At 44.4% G+C, this 22,999-nt stretch overlaps 1 protein-coding gene across 1 annotated transcript in view; it reads right to left on the minus strand.

The window, feature by feature from the left end:
• RTN1 (reticulon 1) overlaps window positions 1-22,388 on the minus strand; it is a 117,630-nt gene extending 95,242 nt beyond the window's left edge. The window contains exon 1 of the mRNA XM_086748416.1: window positions 21,926-22,388. Coding sequence (XP_086604542.1) covers window positions 21,926-22,115 — 190 coding nt within the window. The 5' untranslated portion in view covers window positions 22,116-22,388. The remainder of the gene's footprint in view (window positions 1-21,925) is intronic.
• Window positions 22,389-22,999: the final 611 nt, after the last annotated feature.

Raw genomic sequence — 22,999 nt, forward strand, 5'->3', positions numbered from 1 at the left:
GTTACTTAAGAAATTAAGGCTCAGGAGCACAGCTTGACTTCTGGAAAACTGCACTCAAGAACCAGATGTTATACAGCGGGGCTGCACACCTCATAGCTTCTATAAACCAACAGCAATACACAGTAGAGGTTTCTGGCATACCTTCATCCCTCTGTTCTCCAAATGTTTGTGTGTCCTTCCTGTCCTCCACTTGACCTACAAACTCCACACAATCCTCCATACCAGGACCTCCTGATGAGTGTCCTCTTATTTCCCAAACTTCCTGCAGACCAGTTACCATCACAAGCTGGAGGATGGCTGTCTTCTCAAATCCATTCACCCTTTGCAAACTGGATGGTGGAAAATGTCTGGCTTGTCCCTGGGCACATCTGCATTGCCCAAGAACACATTGCATCACCGCAGCAGCACAGCATTAAGCCTCAGCTGCTCCGTCCTGCTGAGAGGTTTATTTTTTCCAGACAGGCAGAGCACTGCAGAAGCTCATTGGCAAGGCCAAGACGGCACCTCCACAGAGTGTGGCGTTGCCTGGGATGGACGGACAGATGGCTTCTACATAGTGCACTGCTTGCTACTGCCTGGTCTGAACTGTCCCACTTTCCCACTCTCTCTCTTACCACTTTTCCACTCTCTCTCTCTATCTGGAGATTCTCTTTGTGTCTCCATATCATCTGCAGCACTCACATCCCCTCTGCGGCGCTTCTACTGGGGCCAGGCTCCCTGGGAATATCCACCCCACATGACACTCTGTACCTTGTCCTATCACAGCATTTGCCAGAGGGAGTTTCTCCTGAGCTAGTCAAGGCCTGAGGAATGCAAAGTCAGTACCTGATGGTGAAAGGACAGCCTGCATCCCACCATATCACACACAGCACCTTTGGGGTCCAGCATGCCCTCTTAGCTCCCCTCATGTAACCAGCTACTAGCTGAGATAGATAATGGTGCTTCTTTTTTCTTTCCTGCCTTGCTAAAATGTTTAACGACCCTGCAGTGAGCAGAACAGCGGGAGAAGTGCACATTGCTCGTGAAAAATAAACCAGAAAATAAACAAACCAAGCCACAGCAGGATAGGTGTGGCAGCCCCAAAGACTTGCTCTCCTCCCTTTGCCTTGGTCCAAATCAGTTGGTGTGAGCTGGATCCTACCGCTGTGCAACTGCAGTAACACTCAGAGGGAACATATTCGTGGCCAAACACCTTTTCCTCGGGATAAATCAAGTTTTCTCAAGTGTTAATCGAGTCTTCCACCCGTGAGCTGATAACACAGCATGTGAGCAAACATCAGCACTTTTGTCACTACCTTGCCCTTATTCTATTATCACCACCCATTTGCACAAAACACCGCTGGCAAAGAGCGCCAGCTCCAAGAGGCAACCACTGCTCATCTCTGAGGACGGGGAAAAGAGGGAGAAAGACAGGAAAAAAGACATGCACCCAGGTCCTGAACAGATTAGCACTTGGGATCATGAGTGGCTGTCCCCATTTCAGTTGCCTGGTCAAATTGCCTCACAGAAAACTCATCACTGCCCCTTCACCTTTCTCCTTAGCTTCAGTCCAGCTTTTCACTCCTATAAAACAAGAAAAAACACTCCATGCCAACTTATTCCTCCTTGAAACCAGCAGCAGCTTTACAAGGGCAAATCTCTGCTTTATCCTGCTAAAAAAATGGAGTTTGTAGCACAAATATGGATATGGGATCTCCCTGCTACGCTGCCAGAATTGAAGACGGGTGAGATTCTGGGGCTCGATAGTTCATTTGGTGAAAAGCTCAGACATGATCGACTCCGATGTTTGGAAGTTTCTGCCAAATTCAGTCAATAATTTTAGCTAAGAAAAAAGATTTTGTTGAAAAGGATTGCATTTACTGCACACTGGTTGTGTCAAACTGCACTGCAATTTGTTTATGTCCACCGTCTTTGCCAAAGCTGACTTTTCATAAAATAGTAAATAGTTTCCAAAGTAAAGTGAAAAGAATTGCTGGAGAGAAAATTGAACACTTGTGATTTAATAAAAACAACTTTTTGTTTGTTTTTTGCTTTCCTGAGGAAACTGAAAATTCCTTGTCTCGGGCAGACCTGAAGAAATACACATATTTTTAATTCATTAATTCAGTCTGTGAACCAAAAAGAGAGAAGGGACTCACCCAGCAGAGCAACAAGACACCCAGCTGGGCTTGAGAAGCAACCCAAACCCTTTGTTGGTGCAGAAGTGCCTTGAGGGACCGCAGACAACTTTTAAAATAGCCCTGTTATATTTATACTGGGAGAACAGGTGGAAGTGGTCAGGTAGAAGCACAGCAGATAAAAAGATGATAGAGCTGAGTCTTAAAAGTCACAGAATCACAGAAAAAATCAGGCTGGAAGGGACCTCTGGAAGTCTCCAGTCCAACCCCTGCTCAAAGCAGAGGTATTTCAAAGCTAGCTTAGGTTGTTCAATTTTTCCCTTCTGTCCACCCTTGGCTGAGTAGAGGGAGTAATCTCTTCTCTCAGCTCGCTGGCTTTGCTCTCGCTAATACAGCCCACGCTGCTCACTCCAGCGCAACTTACTGGCCACCCGAACACCAGAACATTTGCACATCATTCTGACAAAACTATTTTAAATTAATAAAGTCTCATAAAATCCTAAGAAATACCCTAAAAAATTATAACACTATTCACTCCCTGTATGGGAAGTGATTTGCTTTCAGTGCCCCATAACACAGTTTTTTGGCCTTCTTTCAGTGATCCACCTGGCACCAAGGACATGCCACAGGGCAGGACCATGCCTGCGATGGGGAGGGCGACTCAGGGCTGGAATAGGACAGCAGAGCCTGAAGCCTTCCTGGCTTGGTCACGTACCCACGACCATGTCACATCCTCCCCCAAAATACAAGGCTCTCAGCAGGTAGTGCTGCACCTGGGGGTCCCTGAAATGTGGCAGCATCTTGTGTTGCAAAGGTGATGTCCAGCTGAATGGAAGCTTCACTTGGTGATGCTCAGTTGGAGCATCCTCAGGATATCCTCCAGAGATCCCCAGGGAAAGGCCCCAGATGGAAAATGGCAGAAAAATTTCTCCAAATTCCTCGGAAATCCTTTTTGCCCCATGGGACAATGACACTAACTACTAGTCCCACTCAAACTCCTGCATTTGAATTTCAAACTGGATAGAAGTTCTTCCCAATCTTGCATACAAAGAAATGAAAAAAATACTCTTAGTTCAACGCTGCTTCAATGGCATGTCTTATAAGTTTAAGACCATTGATCTGTGAAAGAAAACCCAAACATTTGGTAGAAAACAGATTCATTGGTAATTGTAGCAATTCAAGGTTACATAAAATGGGTATGTTCGCTTGTGAGTGTGGAAAACAACGTTACCCTAAAGACATATAACAAAAATCTAGGGAGCTATTTAAAAAAATTATTTTGTCCTTGGCTTATCATAGTGTTTGATGAGAGAAAGTGAATGTTTGCAGTTGAAAACATTTAATAATGAAATATTCATTGCAAGCCAATTTTATACACTCTTTCTCTTCTTTGCCCGCCCCCCCCCCCCCCCCCCCGCTCTGCAATATTAGACAGGGTCCCAAATCTCTCAAGCAGCAAACCTCTCACTGCACCACCAGCAACAAGCAGAAACAAGGAAAGCTGATCCCAGTCAATGCCACCCTGCTACCAGCTCAGCAAGATTTTAATGTGGTAGGAAGGTAAGCTAAAATTTTCTAATCATGAGTGCCTGGAGTTTGCTCCTCCAAATAAAATCTGTTCTGTATTAGGGGTGTAGCATTCTTAGAGTCCAGCAACTGGAAAAGGAGTTAGGCGTTCCCAGCACTTCAAAATCACAGGCCATTTAGGTTGAGTCAGCAAAACACAGAATATCAAGGTTATTTTAAGTATGCACAGAGTTCTATTTGAGACCTTATTTTCCTCCTTACATACAGACTGAGATCTGTAAATATTGACAAACATGAAAATTAGGTCTTCATATTTTATGAGAAAAATACTAGTCCGATCAAAAAGGAAACAACCATCTGGCATTGCTCCTTCCAGATGTTTTCCTAAACATTCTCCATTTTTCTTCCCAAATGTATGTTTTCTGTGTACATAAAGCACTGCCAGTATCCCTGCTTGTTTATCCATGCCCAGCTTCAGATTTCCAAGCCTGTTATTTTTTTCCCTTTTTTCTTACTTAATCTGTCATTCCTTTGGTCAGTGAGCGGAATCTATTCAACAAATAGTATTGTGTTTTTGGAAAGAATTCGCCTTTTATTATGTTTGTGGTTCAAAGGGTTGTGGCCAGCTTGGCAGCAGTGTTTGAAAGGACAGCTTGTTAATAATATAAACCAACATACACCAAGGAATTTTTGAAATATTCATGCCACAAAGATGAATTTACAATATTCACTTGAATTGGGAAATAATCATCAATGTTTGGTGGAAATCTCTGCTGGGACAGAAAATGAGTGTGTTCTACCTGCGAAGACACATTGCAAACAGATAAATTCTCATCTTTGTACCATATAAAAAAATTATAACCTCAGAAATCGAGTAGGTCAGGTATCCTGGACTGTTGCAGCTGTACTGACCTTTATGATGTGAAAAATTGATATTATTTTTCAATCCAGGCAGTTCACTGACTCTGTCTTACCTCAGCAGTAGCCTTTGCTGCTGAGCAGAAGGAAGATCACATATATTGTGGTTTAGATTCGTGAAACAGAGCTTTAAATCCAATGAAAAGGTACTTCAGAGAAGGCTTTTCTGAACTCTGTCATAGCTGAATGCCTTAATGACACCTTCAGGAAAAAGAAAGTCTTTTTTTCCCCAAACTTAATAAACAAACTTTTATGACAAATTGTTGCAACAAGCAGCGTACTACAAATGGTAAAACTACAAATGTCCTTGCACGGTGATCTTTTGTGGACCTTGTGATTCCCTGTTAATGCTGCATATCGGGTGAGATTCAGAGACCAGCAGAAGATACGATGTTGGAGCAGCTATACGGGAGCTGCAACACCCACTCTTGTTCTGGGGTGAGAATTACAGCCACCCTAATGCCCAGGAGAAAGCTAAATGTATAAGAAATGCAAAAAAAACCACCCAAGTCTCCAACTTACAGCAAGAAGAAAGCAGCTGAATTGACCTTTCCTGAAGCTGGTTCTGACTTCACCTAATAAAATTTCCACAGTTGGAGACAAACAATGCTGCCACTCAGATGTATCTCACAAGTGAATCTTAGGGTTCTTTTCTTAATTTTGGTACAGAAGGAATGATACAAATTTTTCGGTGGCTCTTAGAGGTTAAAATGATTTTATATTAGCTAAATCCATATATCATTTTCTGTCAATGCTTGAGAAATTATTTTTTTGGCAAAGAAATGTTTGCCAAGGGCAATGACAGACGTGTATGTCTTCATCATCAAGAGAAATTAAGCAGTGAAATTGGCACAATCAAGTATGTATAAAAGAGGTGTTTGCTCATTCCTCCAATCAAGAATCCTCGTTAAATAACCATGTGACTCATGTAAGAGGCTGCAATTAAGAGGTACAGCTCATATTTCAACGATTCATGATCAGCCCATAGAGCCCAAATATAAAGGGAATCATTTCCAAATTTGGCTCATGAGTTGGTCTGAGGAAAGGCTGTTTTCTCATGGATATTAACACAGCTGGGAAGCAGTGCTACATTTCTCAAAACTGCTTTCATTGATTATTTCCTCATCCTTTGAGGGGGTCACAAAATCTTAGTTAAAAGAATTGGCTGGAAAAAGTCATTTCGGTAAAATGAGACTTTGTTGTAGTTGTTGAATTAAAACGTTTTCCAAGCAAATGTATTTTTGTTTTGGAAAACATCAAAACTAAGTGTCAAGTATTTAACATTTCAATTTTTTTTTTCTGATGTCATTCTTATTGCTTTTAGCATTTCGTCAGAGGGCAATAGTGACTCTGCATAACCAGTGCAGAGTTACCCACAGCACTGAATGACGGTGGTGATCCCAAGGTCAAAGCAGAAGCTGAACCAGCACTTGTAGAAAGGCATTACAACCTCACTCTAGAGAGGACACACCTCAACAAACACAGCTCTTTTCACCCTTGCAGGGTGTCAGGGTGTATTCCTACAGCTCACAACTGCCCAGCTCAGCCAGCTTCCCCTGTAAGATGCTCAACTGCCTCTCGCCCTAACTCCCAGCATACGCCCATAGTCTGCTCTAGCTTTTGGTACCAAATATTTTGCAAAGATATTAAATAAGACAGCTCCAAGACTGACGGAGGAGCCCCACCAGCAGCTCCCAAGCTGCCTGAGCATTTTCCTTTCAGCATAAGTTCTCTGCTCTTTGGGTAACACGCAGCATGCCGTGGCTGTATTGCCCTCTATCTTCTTCGGCCAGCAATTTTCCGTGTAGTACTGGGTTTTACACTTCACTGAAACCCAGTCAGAAGACAATCACTATCTTACTGAACTATCAAGTTTGTCTTCACAGTCCACATTTATAAATCAATGATGCATTTTTCCCATTTTCCATTTACCTTAATATTCTTAACAATACTAATTAGATCAAAGTAATAAGCCTGTACTTGCTGGACCTTTTCCCTTTTCCTACTTCCTTGGATGCAGGCACCGTACTGTTAATCTCCTGTGTTTATGAAGTTGGATCTTTCTGCTGAGATGCCCTCTCCCTGCTGAAACCTCTCCTATTTATTCAGACCATTGATACGGATGGCCAACATCATTCAGAGTTTTCATGGTCTTCCTTGTAGCTTCCCAGTGCAAGATGTAGGAGCTGGGAGAGGTCAGCCAGTCTCCAAGGGTCTGGAGAGTGAGGCCAGCGCACCAGGTCCTGCTGTGGCACAGCACTCCTTCAGATAGCACTTGCATGGTGAAACGTTGTATGAATTTGTCTCTGCCTTAAAGAATGGGGATTTTATCCCCTTCCAGTTAAGTAAGAGAAATAAATGAAAAAGTAAAATGCATTCAGAAGGGTTTTTTAAAAGAAATTATGTTAATAGCTCCAACTAAAGAAAGGATGGGGTGAGATGGTTTTGCCATGAAAGTCTGCCCCCAGAGTTCATGAACAAAGAAGTGGACCAGAAGGCACCTGGTGAGTTTCTAAGCCTAACCTCCTACCACTACCAGCATTACAATACCTAATTCCCTTCATAAACTGATGAGAAATCCATCACTTGAGAAAACCAAACTCTTGAGAGTACTTTGGATTTCTTCTTCTTGCTATTTGTTTTTCTCTCCATCGTGACTTCCTCTCCTTGCCTTCTATAATGGAGTGACTACATCAGTGGGCAAAGGAAGAGCTAGGGATGTTGTCTACCTGGACTTCTGTCAGGCCTCTGACACAGTCCCCCACAACATCCTTCTCCCTAAATTGGAGAATTAGGGATTTGATGGGTGGACTGATCAGTGGATGACGAATTGTGGGATGGTCGCATCCAGAGGGTAGTAGTCAAAGGCTCAATGTCCAGATGGAGGTCAATGACAAGTGGTGTCCCTCAAGGGTGCACACTAGGACCAGTACTGTTTAACATCTTCATCAATGACATAGACAGAGGATCAAGTGCACCCTCAGCAAGTTTGCAGATGACACCAAGCTGAGTGGTGCAGTCGACACACATGAGGGATAGGATGCCATCCAGAGGGACCTGGACAAGCTTGAGAAATGGACCCATGTGAACCTCACCAAGTTCAACAAGACCAAGTGCAAGGTCCTGCACCTGGGTCGGGACAACCCCTGGTATCAATACAGGCTGAGGGATGAAGGAATTGAGTGCAGCCCTGCCAAGAAAGACTTTGGAGTGCTGGTGGATGAAAAGCTGGACATGAGCCAGCAATGTGCACTCGCAGCCCTGAAGGCCAATTGTATCCTGGGCTGCATCAAAAGCAGTGTGGCCAGCAGGTCAAGGGAGGAAATTCTGCCCCTCTACTCCGCTCTGGTGAGACCCCACCTGGAGTACTGCATCCAGCTCTGGAGCCCTCAGCACAGGAAAGACATAGATCAGTTTGAGCGACTCCAGAGGAGGCCACAAAAATTATCAGAGGGCTGGAGCACCTCTCCTGTGAGGACAGGCTGAGAGAGCTGGAGTTGTTCAGCCCGGAGAAGAGGAGGCTCCAGGGAGACCTTATTGCAGCCTTCCAGTACCTAAAGGGGGCCTACAGGAAAGATGGGGAGAGGCTGTTCAGTAGGGCCTGTAGTGATAGGACAAGGGGTAATGATTTAAAACTAAAAGAGGGTAGATTTAGGCTACACATCAGGAAAAAAATTGTTACAATGAGGGTTGTAGAGCACTGGAACAGGTTGCCCAGAGAGGTGGTGGATGCCCCATCCCTGGAAACATCCAAGGCCAGGTTGGATGAGGCTCTGAGCAACCTGATCTGGTTGGAGATGTCCCTGCTCCTTGCAGAGGGGTTGGACTGGATGGCCTTGAAAGGTCCCTTCCAACCCTAACCATTCTATGATTCCTCCCCAGCCTGAACACTCCTGTCCAATTTATACAATTTTGCCCTTGTGCCTAAACTGACTTTTAGTGCAGCTCGTTTCTCCTGGTTTTTTGCCCCAAGTATCAGGAGCAAACACCCCTTTCCCTCTCAACTTTCTGTTGAAAAAAGTTAGAAACCAGCTCCTCTAACCCATCTTCTCAGAAACTGGTTTGTACCTGGCACAGCAGAGCAGTTGTGACCAGATAACTGAGCAAGGAACTCTGGAGGCAAGATGATGCTTTGCTCACATCTAGCTTTTTCACTTCTAAAGGCCACAAAATCCTGGGGCACCTGGTGCTGGGCGCAGGCAGGAGCAGAGGACTCCTAGGAAGCCTTAGATCTTACCTTCTCTGGCAGTTACCACCATGCAGATAAATGGGTCTGAAATTGGTTGAAAACGTTTGTTATTTTCTAAAATGCTGGTTAAAACACACAGCACAGCAAGGCTGAGGAAGCAGTTGTCATTGCAGCTCCAAGTGCAGGGTTGGGAAAGGGAACCTGATGGCTTCTAAAGACTTCACTTCCTGCTCACAGAGGAGCCTGCACTGCTTTCCTGCCCACACAAAGTCAGAAGAGGAGGGCTTTTCAAAAATAAGGTGTCTTGCACAGAGCCTAAGAAGAAGGAGTCAGATTTGCTGTCTTCACTGGCTTTCCTCCCCTTGCTCGGCACTGATATGCAAGTCACATTTCTGTGTGAGTAAGGGAGGGAGCACTATATAATTATTTGAATCCAAGGATGCTGGGCAGCTGCTAGGTTGGGGAATGCTGATGGCTTCATGCTTTCTTTACCATGGTGGTGGCAAAGTCATCATAAAGAGAGAAGAACCTGATTGATATTATAGGTCAGCAGCAATTAGATGGGCTGGACCAGGAGACAACTTCATTTTCAGCAGTGACAGAGAACCAAGGTGACACTCCTGTTGAGTGTATTAAAATAGGTGGTAACACATCCTACTTGCTAGTGCAGTAATTCTCTGATTTCATGGGTATTTTCAAACTGAGAGTAAAGTGTGTTGATGTCATTGCTCTTCAGACAGCAACAGCAAAGAATAAGGCGCAAATGTAGGGTTGAAATTAAGCACACTGATCACAGTTGTTTGTGTTTTTCCTGATATTAGCTGGAAGCGGAGCTATTGCAAAAGAAATTCTGTCCTGTGGGAAAATCTCATATTATTTTCCATTTTCTTTTCATCTCAAATCAAGAGAAAACAACAAACCTTTCTATGTAGGAGAAAGCTCCACATGAAAAAATGTTTGGAAATGTTGAAACACGTTGCTTCAGCAAATTTAGCAATGTCAGTAGAGGCGGCAAATCACACATGGTATTCCCTCTGTGTTGTTCAGCTGGAAGGGTGAATGTCTTTGCAAAACATAACTGAGGATCCTTAATATGAATTTAAAAGTGAAAAACAGGCAGAAAAAAAAAAAAAACAAACCCAAAACACTATGTTCATGCACCTAAGTAAAAATAGCTGCCCTACATTTTTCAGGAAGTTCAGGAAGACTTTTTGGAGTCTCAGCCTGAGAGGCCCCACAAACTGAGTCACTGATGATGAAGCTGAGACCCCTTTGGAGCAGCTTGGCATTGCCGGGGCCTCAGCAGACCCAGACTAGTTCAAATGCAGCTGTTGGGGGCTATTCATAAGACCCTTGACTCCACTGTGCATCAGTTGTCCCATCAGCAAAATAGTAATAAATGTATTTATTTCCTTACACGTCCCCAAAATGCAACCTGAGGAGCACCAGCTTAGTCTTGCGTTCTGCGCTTTTCACCATCTCTTCAAAAGCAGAGGATGATGTTGGCAGTGAGCTGGCCAAGAGAAAACAAATAGAAACGCAGAGACGTTATAAAGCAAGGTGCCAAGTACTACAGTCTTGCCAAACTCCCAGTTCCAGTAAACACCAAAGACCCTAGCAGGTTATGGGCAGGCAAAAACTGACTCCTAGGAAAGTGCTGGAGGATGCGGCATTTTCATTTCCAAGATGTTGCTGATACGCTGAAAATCCTTTCTCTGCTCATTTAGCACAGCTGGAGAACTTTGCTAAAATCAAACCCTCCCTGTGAAATATTTTTTGCAAATCAGCACATTCTGCAGCACATTTTTCTTCCTTTGGCACGGAGGGCGGCGTTAGGAGTTACCACCCGGCTGTGATGACACCTTGTAGGAACAGCCAGAAGAAATTCCTGAAATCCTTATTGCTGAAGATCAGGCTTTGACCAATACAGCAGAGGGACCATGTCCACTCTCTGCTAACAGCTGCAGGCAATTATCTGTAAGCTGAGATGGGAAAATGTGTAACATATTTTATGCAGACGTCAGACTACGAGAACAAGTAGTAGAAAAGGGAGCAACCAAAGCTGCACTTCTGGGACCAGTTCACAGACCTGTGCAGAAACTGTAGTTTGAGATTCATCCTGCACAGATCGCATTAGAAATTATCTTGATGACAAAGGAAAAAGGAACAAAGCCATTCTGTGCATCTTCCTACTCTTTAGGGTGCAATCAGAGCACATCTTCAGCATTGCTATTAGCATTCCTCCACCAAAGAAATCTCAGCAAAGCATCGAGCTCATATTTTCAATGATGATGCTGGAAAGCTTCCCAGATTGTATATTTTCCTCTTTAATTTATACCTCTGAGGATAATGCTAATCAAGGAGGCAGTGAAAGTGGTGAAACATCCTTGGGCCCAGGTTGATTTATTAACAGTTGTTGCATTATTCTCATTTGGAGAATGACGCCAGTATCCCAAGCTTCCAGAAGAAAAAAAAAAATCTTGTCTGCTGGTAGGTTATCAAATACAAGCTGACAATGTACTTGCACAGCAGATATGCATAAGTGCATTGCACAGTGTGATTCATCTGCAAAACATCTAGCATGCTAGATGCGCGATTTAAAGTAGGTTAGAAGAACAATTCATTAAAAAGCAAGAGGAGAGAGAGAGGGGAAAAAAAAGAAGCCAAAACTCTGAAATCTCCTACTGGGAATGATGTATTTTCTTTTCGTTCTTTGTTCAGCCCTTTCTCCTCAAGTTGCTTTTGAATAGAGTTTGGATGTCATAGGGATGGACAACCATGTAAAAATACATGTAGCTAGATGAATATTACAAATGCCATCTTCATGGCCTGACAGATCTACTAAATATTCCAGAGATTATACATGGTCTGTTTACCACGTTCAAAGTGAGAGGAGATTGCATATATTTCACACAGCGTAAATCCCCAACCCTGTCTCCTTAGTTCTGACCTGAACTTCTACTACACAGCAACCAAATTATAAGGGCTAATGTCAGAAAGACTTTGAAGGAAAAAAAAAATTCCCAAAATGGCAACTGGCTTTTATTATGATAGTTGCTCACTGTAATCTCCAGCAGTACTTTTTAAGGTACAAAAAAAAAAAAAACTCTGAAAAAATGTGCATGGCATGGCAACTCTAAAATAAAATAGAGAACTACGAGGGCCAGAATTAGTGCTTTTTAAATGGAATTTATGTGTATTTGGAATAGATGTCCTACTATGAAACTAAATGTAGACCAGGTACATGTCTAACACTGCTGCCAACCAAATCAAATCATATGAATTGATTTGAGAATAATTTGAAAACATATACATGGATTTCTAAGATTTCACTATTTTTAAAAATATTATTTTAATCCATGTATCCCTTGTGGAAAGATTTTTTTGTTTGATGGTAAGTTTCTAAAAAAATTTAAATTCCAGAAAATTCCGTCCTTTTTCCTGGCATCAGCAGAGATAGGTACGCACTTTCAAAGGCAGAGTTCCCATTTCATCCATGTAAAGGTAACCCAGTTTTTACTCAGTGACTCCACATCTGTGCACATGAACAATTATTTGCTTGCTTGACTTTTCAGTCCTGCATGCAATGTATCCACATTAAACACACATGAAACTTTTAAAGTAGAGAATTAGATACCACTTACTAAAGATCTACTCCAAATTGTTCAGCAGTGTTAAAATCCTATCTATCTTGCCTGTAACCAAGATGCCCCTTATCAGCCATTTTGATATAAGGATTTCTGATCAGTGAAAAGTGAGGAACCCTATTTCTTTCAGAAACAACGTGTTCACAGGAGGTTGACCCCTCTGGGACTTCTCCTGACTCTCACACATCATCTTGGAGCTTTGCCTTTGGGCCGAACACCTTTCCTACAAACTAATTATGGTCTGAAAATCACAGATTATAAACACAGCCTTTCAGGATAACCAGGAGGTCCTGAGAAACCAATTCTCTATCCAGCCACAGTGATACTTTCACTAGAGCAGTGAAGAAAATAGCAACAACATGAATGGGGCATTACGGCTTTTTTAAAGAACTGCAAAGGCTGCAAAAGAGAGGAACCAGCCTCAGTTTTAGGTCAGCCCCACATTAAAGGCAGCTGTTTCAATTAAAGTTTAGTGCACAGCAATATTGCAGTTTAGAGCATCTATCTGGTCATTAATGTTTACTGAAAATATAAACCTTTGTAATAAAAAGAAAAAAAAAAAAAACAAACTTTCAAATGTGATACATCCAAAAATAGAGATGGGCACAAACTAGAGATGAAGAAATGGTGAGCTGAATTGGGATCCACATTTTTATAACTTTTATAAGGAGTGAGAAAAGGCATCTCCCTTTTTGCTACAATCAGTCTGCAAATAACAGATGATTACTGTGCATATCATACAGCTACACCTGCACACAGAGCAGTTGAGTCTCCAGTTCAGCTGAAGTGCACGTTTAATTTCCAGTGTGCTGCATTGCATTTCATTGCTGAAGTCAACAGGAATGAAAATGTCCTGAAATGCAGAACATTTCCTATGCATATGAACAGCAAGTGCATCTCTTTTGCCTCTAAATTAAGGGCACCGAGGGAAAGACCTAATTAAGACTTACTGGAATTCAAACCCCCTCATACATCAGTCGTCAGTGGAGACATGGTACCCATGAAACCTCATTACACCCTCCCACAAAGCACATGGGGATGCTGCTCAGTAGATCAGAGGGGAGAGAAGATGCTGTGCTCCCCAGGTCTGTCTGCTGTAGGTTGTCACTTTCCACTTTGGCTGCGGCATCGGTACACATTCCTTGCACAGGCAGCGGAACGTCACTGACCCGAATGCGGGTGAACACTTGTGCAGCGGCGGCAGACGTAGCCAGCAGAGCAACTCTGCTTGGAAATGCTTTTAATCCCAAGCTCTTTGGCAGGCCAAAGGCCTAGATCCTGAGGAAAGCCCAAAAGTCATTCTATGTGCATGTTGGGACCTATATGGAGGGGTGAGGGACTCCCCACCTGCCTGGCATGCAAAATGCCTACACCCACCATGGTGGGTGTAGGCATCCTCCCCGCATCAGCCTCGCTGCCTCCAAGTTGCGGGCAGGATTAGGCCTGTAAAAGGCAAAACTCCCTTGCTGATTGCAAGCCATAACTGCAGTCTGTCTCTCCACCAGTTCCTTTACAGGTACCCCCGAGTGTTTTTGGGAACAGTGTGTAAGGGGCCAAGCTCAGCAAAAGAAAATCCGATGGCTCGGGCTGTCTGCAGCCTTTCTCTGCACAGCTGTACTGCAGGGGCTGCCCAGGGTGAGGATTTTTAGGCTGTTTGGTCGTACAGCCAGTGACTAACGCAGCGCAGGCAGGGTAAGGTTGGGGAATGTCGTTGAGATCTATAACTTTTGGATTTGTGGCTTTGCAATGGGCATAAGAAGGGTGCTTTGATGGGGTGAGGGACAACCACCCTGGGCTGTGTTTGAGAGACAAAGCCCTGCCAGCACTGGCAGTGATATTTGCACGGAAAAAAAAAAAACCTCAGAGACAAGAGAATCACAAGATCCCCAGGGGATGGGAGCAGGAAGATTTCCAGCCTGACAAGGCTGCCCCATACATTTACTTTTTACTGGCCACATTAACAAGCCCTTCAATGTCTTTAAAGCTACCAACAATAAATCAGCTGCAGTTAATAAATTGAGCACTGCTGACAAAGAAGACTTAATTCATGTCCTGAATGGCACAGTAAAGCCTCGAGCTGATATAACTCCATGGGAGTCACTCTGGCACAGAAAGCATCCTTCGGTGAGCATCCTCCCACGCTCCATCTTCACCTGTACCCAAGCAAACACCCCGCTGCAGCACTGCATCCAGGACAGGAGTCACTGCTACGTGAAGGAGATGTTGGGAACGCTGCAGCTGTTAACGGCAATTGTGTCAGAATAATCTCTAAAGAACCGGCTGCCTTTTCTGATACAAGGTCTCGTGATAATTGGAGGCTGTATCAAGGGCAGGTCTCTCATTACAGCAGTGAAAGAAATATCCAATGCACTCTTCTAGCAGTTGTTATTTAAATAAAGATGGAAAAGCCCACTTTTAAGGAATATTAAAGTATAAAGGCAATGCTTATGAGATAACACCTTAATATTCGAAAGAGACAGGCTTATGAAGGCTGTAGTCATTTCCAAAAATTTTTAGTCTCACCTGGACACACCCAATAGATCCAATTAAACAACAAAAACATTATAATGATTTTCATTCTAAGTTTTCAATGTGTTTAAATGTTAATTTTCACAGTGCTGTAATGAAAGACGTAAGTGCTGGTGCCTCCATTTTACACACAAGTGACCTGAAGCAGTCTGGTCTAATGGGTAATAAAGCCAATTTATGCATTATATCTCTCCTACTTCATTTATCTCTAAATTCAGCAAACACATGCTCACCTTTAAGCATATGCTTAAGACCATCCTAATTTTTTAAAGCAGTTAAGAATGCACTTATGCTCCATATAATTAGGATCATAAATACTTTATTGAAACAATGAGGACTGAAATAGGTGATTAAGGTCCCCTCTCTTTTGAGTCTTGTCTTGCAGATGAGTGCCAAGAATTTATTCTCCCTGTTGAAGGTATGGCGTTTCTTAGAAGATTAGGCTGACCATAAATCTGAAGTGTCTTAGAAAACAAGAATACTAAATGTGAGGTGTGTTCCTGAGTGCTGAATCATGCCAAGTCTACAGCAGCACATATATTTACTTTCCCTAAATTAGAAGACTAATTACAAATAATGCTTCATTACTTGGAACATGGTTTGCTATGTGATGACCTTTTTTCTTTTTAAAAACACAACGAACAATTCAAGAAAAACAAGAGCCCTCAGAATTTTGTAAGCAGCTCTAATCCGGTAGTAAGAGAATACAACAGGAAAAACAGACACAAGGACATAAATGCTACACTAAAAATGAAAAAGGCTTAGTGCATACTTGGCCCATTTTAGAGGTACCGACTGCTCAGGAGGCAAACTGAGGCAAATTCCTAAGAAGTCACCCATTTAAAAACCTCTGTTCCCTGTGGATGATGTGGACCTGCAGTACAACTCTATGCGTATTTCAGGAACTTTGAGCTAAATCACATGTGCACAAAATAATCAGATGTTGGGGCCAAATCAGATTTCAGGGCCTAAAGCAGAGCCAAACGCTAATCCTGAGCATCGCGGGCCAATCCATGCCACACAGTTGGGCCAGCATCCTTTCATGCAAGTCTGTGAAGACATGATAAACTGACCTGTGGGAACTGCCTGAACTTTTCAGGAGGACAGGACAGAGCCAGAAACAGCACCCAGGCATTTGCTATGGTCGCTGCCCCCAGGCAGACTGAGAGCACGAGCTGCACACAACACTAGTGAGCACACTACTGCACAATATAGTTTTGAGGGGAAAAATAAGGTGTAAGACATGTCATTGAACAGCATTTCCAGAGCTGTAGGAAAAAAAGGAGGCAGATGTGCTATCCAAGATCCTTACGTCAGTGAGATATACTGAAGCACCCAGCCCAGAGGAGATTTGCAGCCCAGGAAATACTGCAACATGCAAAACTCAAAGCTTGCTACAACTGGGACATCCAAAGCCTCTCCCCTCCATGCCATTCTTCTCCTCCCCTCTTCTCTTCAGTTCCTCACCTATAAATAAAACATTTCATTACTGAGTGATGAAGATTAAAATAAGGCAGGTGAGTTACCCTCTCTGGTACTACTCCACTCTTTCATCTGCCTCATCCTCTTCCTCAACCCATTTGCAGCCCTGAAGGCTGAAGAAAATTCATCAGCATGGAAGTCAAAGCGGGGATGGAGCTACCAGCATCCCTGTGGGGAACAGGGCAAAGACAGCTGCATTTTGATCTGTATGGAGTTGAGAACTACATTGCTGCACAGATTTTAAACCAGAAGATTTTATGCACCTCTGATAGCACTTTTTATCCCGAGATGCAGAGCACTTGCTGGAGGAACCCAATACGAGCCATTGCTCCTACTTTGCTCAAGCAGGAACAAAGGATGGTAATTCAATAGGATTTTTTTATTAGGTGACTGATTGTGGGCTGTGATGAAGCTTCATAATTACAGGAACAGAAGGATCCAAGAAGAAACCTCCTGTGTTTCTGCCCCTCTCTGAAAAAATCTGCTTGCACTCACAGAACTCCAGGGAATGGGCAGAGCCTGCACCAAATGATCTCCATCACCTTCACTCACACAAGTATGTCAGAGGTTTTGAGGGACTAATCCAGGGAGCAGAGAAAAAATAAATTCAATTATCTAAATCAGGAAGGACTAAAATGTCAATAATAGAATTAGCACAAATATATACTCTTTCAAAGTGAGACTAAATCTGGCCTCAGTTGACTAAAACTGAGCAAAAATGCCTGGCAATTGAGGACGTATTTCCAAAGAGCTACTTAGGGTCCCCTGTGGCATATGCTTAGGTCAGTGAATCCACTCTATAAAGATTCTTTCTAAAGCAACTTGAAAAATCAGGTTTTGACCTTTACAGTGCATGCAGCCTTGAGCAGTATATTGAATGTATGTATGAATACTTAGGGAGGGGGAGCTCTTGCTAAAGCAATACTTGGAAAGGGGTAGGAAGGCCATAAAGAGTAGCTGAGCCAGTTGCCTTGGGGAACCTGCTGCGATTGGTTGTGCTCTGACATCCCTAAAAAGCATCAGTGCCAAACCCAAGCAGTGCAGACGTTCACATTCATACCCACTTCTCTCCGCCCAGGAGATGGTGGTCTGAAAACCATCAAAAACCTCTTTCATGTTGAGGTGTAAAGCTGCCGGTAACTCACTCGCTCAGTAAACTGAGATTTACAGATGAAGCATTACCAGTACAAACACACGGTTATGCTAGGAGCACCTCACTGGTGTCCCTTACTGGCAAGGAGTTGGTAGGTTAGTTCATGGCGAGAGCACGTAGGTCCACAGCACATGTTTTCAAACTTCGACCTCTAAAAATCATGTAAATTAGAAAGGTTTTTTAAAATGTCTTTACTAAAAGCACTGAGCCTAGAGAGTCTGTCCTTGTCACAGAGCAGCAGCAACCAGGACCACTCATGGTCTTGAGCGCTCCATCTACACCCATCAGAGCATGGAACACTCCTGGGATTTGGTATCTCACTGCTCCTTGGCAGGCAGAGGCTGCTCCTCAACTCATCTGCTTCATCTAAGCAGTTTCCAATCTCTCCTTCCCACGTCGCCTCGCTGGTACATACCACATGGGTGCCATTCAGACCCATAATCATAGGACATTCGTGCCGCTGAGGCACCCCTGGGGATCCCAACCAGCCCCTGGCTGCTGTTCCAGAAGAGTTCCCATAGCCTTATTTGCCATCCCATGGTGTCCCCATAGACATGTCTCGGTTATTAATGCCACCTCCTGAGGCACTGGCCACCTCTCCTTTGGGCAACTGGACCCCACCTGCAACCTGTCTTCGGAGTCAGCTGGAAATGGATCAGGATTGCCAGGGATGTCCTGACTGCTGTGGCCAGTCTGAAGGCAAAGAGCCTCCTGGCGTGAGCATCAGCAGGCAAGGCTCACTGGTAGCTCTCTCAATCTCAGCTACACAGATGTAGGGGCAGACCACTGCCACCTGTAAATCACCCTGCAGATACCCACCAATGCACAAGGCAGCTTACAACTTCCCAGATCCTGACCCAGGAATCACCATTTGTATGAGTTCCTGCCCTTTTCCCCCTCTTTTCCCAGCTAAGCACACCTGCGCCAGGGAGGTACAGTCCATTCTTACATTTTACCATTTCTCTAAAGGAAACCATATGTATTTATCCTGGGGAATGCCCAGTTGCCTGTGTAATATTTTTGGAAATCATTCTTTTCAAGGAATTTTAATCACTGTTGATGTATAAAAATAAATAACAGAATCTGTGACCAGATGGTGTGTTGGGTGACATGGGGCTCCCTTCACCAACACGCAACTGCTCACCAGCCTTTCAGGATTGCTGCAGTCTTCAGCCCTTGCAGAAGCTGCCTCCGAGCTCCTCAACCTGAATCAAATTAATCTTTGGGAAGATGAGAAACTCTCCATCTGAAGGAGAGAAACATTTTCTGCAAACCCCAGAGGCCAAGTATAAAAGCAAGAGAAACTGCTTTGTCCCTGCCCAGAAGCTACTGGAGCCGATCTTCATTGTAGCTCTGCAGGAGGAGAAGCAGACGTGGGGTCTGCAGCTCCTCATTGCCCTGACTTTGCTTGAGAAATCTCAGAGCTTTCCACTCCTCATGGGAATTTTTTTTCTGCAGTCCCAATCATTGCCGATTTTGGTTGATCTGAAGAAGAGGGAGTGAAATCCATTGCTTTTCGTCATTCAGAAACCACTCACAAGGTTTTGACATAAAGCCAGTTTGGCTCAAAGCCGGGCCCACAGCCAGCTTGAAAATATTCCTGAACCTTTCAACAATCCCTGGCTGAGTTTCAAACTTAAAACAAAAGGCGAGACCAGGGAAAGTTTGCAAATTTTTAGGTTGTATAAGAAAACTTCAGTATAACTTGTGATAAATTCCCATTGTTTATTTTCAGTTATTTTCACGCTGGGAGAACCTCTCAGTCTCCAAACCCTGCTCTTGCCTCAAAGCCCACAGCCATGTTTTTCACAAAGAGGACTGGTCTGGAGGGGTGGGAAAAGATACGGGATGTGTCAGGAAACTACCTGGAAACATATTGTCCAGTTCACTCTTGTCTGGATGCACTGTTCCTTGTCTAAAGTGTCCCCAGGTGCCCCATTGTAGAGGGAGTGTTGTAAGTTTAAGGCAGTTTATGGCAGGGTTGTTAAGTTGCTGGAGCTCAATATCTCCTACTGAGTCCATTCCTACAGCTTAGGAACACACACAAATCCCCCTCTGAGCAGGAGAATGAAAGAGTTTTCTGAAATATTGGACAGTTTTAGATATTCAGCAATATGACAGACCTCTTATTCAGTAACTGAAGAATATTTAGTCATACAGAGAGAGCAGGGAAGCTATTTACTTCCCCCGGTGAAGGGAGCGGGAGCTGTAGCTGTCTAGGTAATGTGGAACAGAAGTACAGGTGCTGCAGCCACAAACAGAAAAAAGACTGCGTGCGCAGGACTGCACTGGTTGGGATGCTACTCTGTCTGCCATGATCTGCTAGACACACACACAAACCCACAACAGTTACTTTATTAAACAGAAACAACAGAACAGGAAATGTTTAAAACACATTACTACTCTTATGATTGCTAATTTGACAGTCTGTCAATCCACAGCTAGCAAACACCAAAAGAGGTCTGTATTGCTCACTTTATCTCCACCTTGCCACAGTTTGAAACATGCCAAAAAACACATGTAAATCCCCTTTGCAGAGGATTCCAAAAGCCAAAAAATATTTTCTTTCCTTCTCTTTTTCCTGTTATTTCTTCTTTTTTCTTTTTTTTCTTTTTCTTTTTTTCTTTTTCTCTTTTCTTTTCTTTCTTTCTTTCTTTCATTCTGACTATTCTGCATACTATGTGCCTGAATCTACAGATCAGGTTAAGCCCAAAGAAGCGTTCATTAAATGTAAGCAATATCACAGTCATTCAACTTAAGAGGGATTTAGACAATTTAAGAGACCACCCCTCTTTGTTCTATACACGAAGATTCAGCATGGCCACATTTTTATCCATCAGTGAACAACAAAAGCTCACAAGATCCTTTCCCCCTTCTTCACGTCACTATACTGTTGAGGCAGCCCTAGCTGGAGATCCCAATCCTGCCCCTCTTCACATACACACCCTCTGCACGTAGAACAGCCTTACATTACAAGCCATCTGCCTCTCTCTCCAGTACAAAGTCACGTTTCACAACCTACCACTCCGATCAGCGAATGAGCAGCACATCAGCAGATTTGCTGCCTGCCCAAAGCTACAAAACAGCAAAACATTTCCCACATCAGCCGATGGGCGTTAGATCCCATTTTACTACTGAACTCAGCAGCATCAAGCAGACAGAACAGCAGCAGGGAAACATCCATGTTGAGAGCACACGCACGCACAGACGCACATTCAGACTCCGAAAAAAACATACAGATGAGTATTAGTGGAATAATACACGTAGTCACGCAGCCTGTGTTGTTTCTGGCCAGCTACTCTTTGTGCTGATTGACTGGAGGGAATTAGAAAGGACTCAGCCCAAAAACGCAGTTCCTAATGCTCCTGCAGTTATTGCATAACGGAGACCGACTCCCGTCCCAAGCCCTGACCCTCAACTTACTCCAGACAAGTTTAATGCTGTCAGGCTGTATAATGGAAACATCTACTTCTCGGTGAAGAGGAATCTAGATGGGATCCACCAGCTTCCCCAGGGCTGGGTTATTTGGGTTCTCTGACGGGCAGCAATGGGAAAGAAGGTGGGGAAGTGTCCCCAAGAAGTAATAGAGCCATTTTCCCCAAAATATTTCCACCAGGAGCTACTGGAAGCTGAAGCCTTCTAGGGTTCATTATTAGATACACACCTGCTATTAATACAATCACTGAAGAAAGGAACCCTAAACCAAGGGAAACCAAATACATCCCAAAAGTAAACTGAAAATCAATGAACCTGCAGACCCTAGCTAAACTAAGTGTACCTTAAGTAAAATACACCAAAAAAAAAAAAAACAAAAAGAGGAAAACACAGCAACCAGAAAGTCCATGATTAAATGGATGTGTCTCAAAAGCATGCAGAAAATATACAAACACTTCAAAATAGGCACTCCATTAAAAGCTTCATGTTGAAATAACCTAAGAGGCCATGCAGGAATTCCAGGTGCATGGGGAATTTCTGAAGTAACTCCTTTGAGATCTGTCACTCCAGATGTGTACAGGTGTACGATAAATGAGGACAGAGCCCCATCAAGTCAGCTGAAATCAAATACCCTCCAACATTTGACTGAAGTCTGGATGTCCTGTGCCTAGCAAACTGCAAAGAGCTTTAGAGAACTTGGCTGGGTCCTGCGCTCTCCCTCCCCCACATCAGCAAAAATTATTATGTGCAAAGGCCGCAATCGCTCGTTATTTTCTCTTTTCCTACACAGGCTCACTAACTCGTTAGTAATGTTTCCAAGCAGCCAGGCTGGGAGAAGAAGCAGGGAAGGGACGGGGACGAGATAACCAGGAGAGGCTGCTGCCAGGGCCCCTTTGTTGAGCATCCCTGGGTACCCCTCGCCTTTTACCTGGGGATGCAGTCGCCATGGCAACGGGCGGGTGTTCCCTTGCGGAGCCGAAAACCAGCTGTTCCCGCTGCTGAGCCCCATCTCCATCCCGCAGCGGAGCCCCAGCTGCGTACTGGTCCGCCCCGTCCGCAGCCCAGTGCACCCCAGTGCCCGCTAGCAGCAGGTCCTGGGGGTCCGGCGGGGCTGACATGCTGCCTGCAAAGGTGGCCGCTGATCTCCGGTTCTCAGGCTGCAGCGGAAACCACCGGAAAAGCTGCGGTGGCCACCGAGGGCTGGATGATGCTGCGGGCGCGCCGGGGTCTGGCCGGTTGCGGGGACTGGGAGCCGCGGCGGCTGCTGCTGTTGCTGTATCTCCACTGGCGCTTATTACGCAGGTGAAAATGGCTTGTTTAGTTGGAGCCTTCCAACCCTTGCGTCACCCTGTGGCTGGCATATCACAGGGCAGGAATCTGCCAGCCTGGCTGCTGCTCTTCCCCCGTTTAACCGCTTCAGCAGGGTAGGCATCGGCTGGTGTGTGTTTAAGGGAGGAAATGCCCCCTTCCAGGCAGGCACACGCCTCCCTCTCCTCTCCTGCAGCTCCCCCCCTACACAGCGAGCATCCCCCTCCTCTGCATCCCCTCCTCGCTAGAGCATCCTCACAGCAACGCACCCGCCGTGGGAACCAGCGTTCTTCCTGCACCTCCAGGCTTGGTGGAGAGGGGAAAGACAGCCCACAGCAAAGCACATCCTAAAAGCTCCCCATTCTCCCCTCTCTCCGCCAGCCCCCCAACCCAGAGGAAAAAGCTGCACTCCGCTCCGGAGCACGGGGGTTTGTTTACTCAGTTGGCTCCTTTCTGTTTGCAGCCATGCCGGAGGGATGATCACAGCTTATTGCTTCTAAATGACACTTGTCAAAATAAACACACAGCAGGTTTCTGTGTGCCTTATTTTGGTTTTCTTCCCTTTTTTTTTTTTGGTGTGCCATTGTATTTGCTTGCTTGCTGTCTGACAGAAGTAACCGGCGCTTACAGAGGTGGTGTGAACTGGCAGGGATCCTTGCTGTTAGCCAGAGCAGTGGTGGCATGAAACAGAACA

Source organism: Chlamydotis macqueenii, chromosome 5 (genome assembly GCF_036417535.1).
Source record: "Chlamydotis macqueenii isolate bChlMac1 chromosome 5, bChlMac1.mat, whole genome shotgun sequence".
NCBI classification, from domain to species: domain Eukaryota; kingdom Metazoa; phylum Chordata; class Aves; order Otidiformes; family Otididae; genus Chlamydotis; species Chlamydotis macqueenii.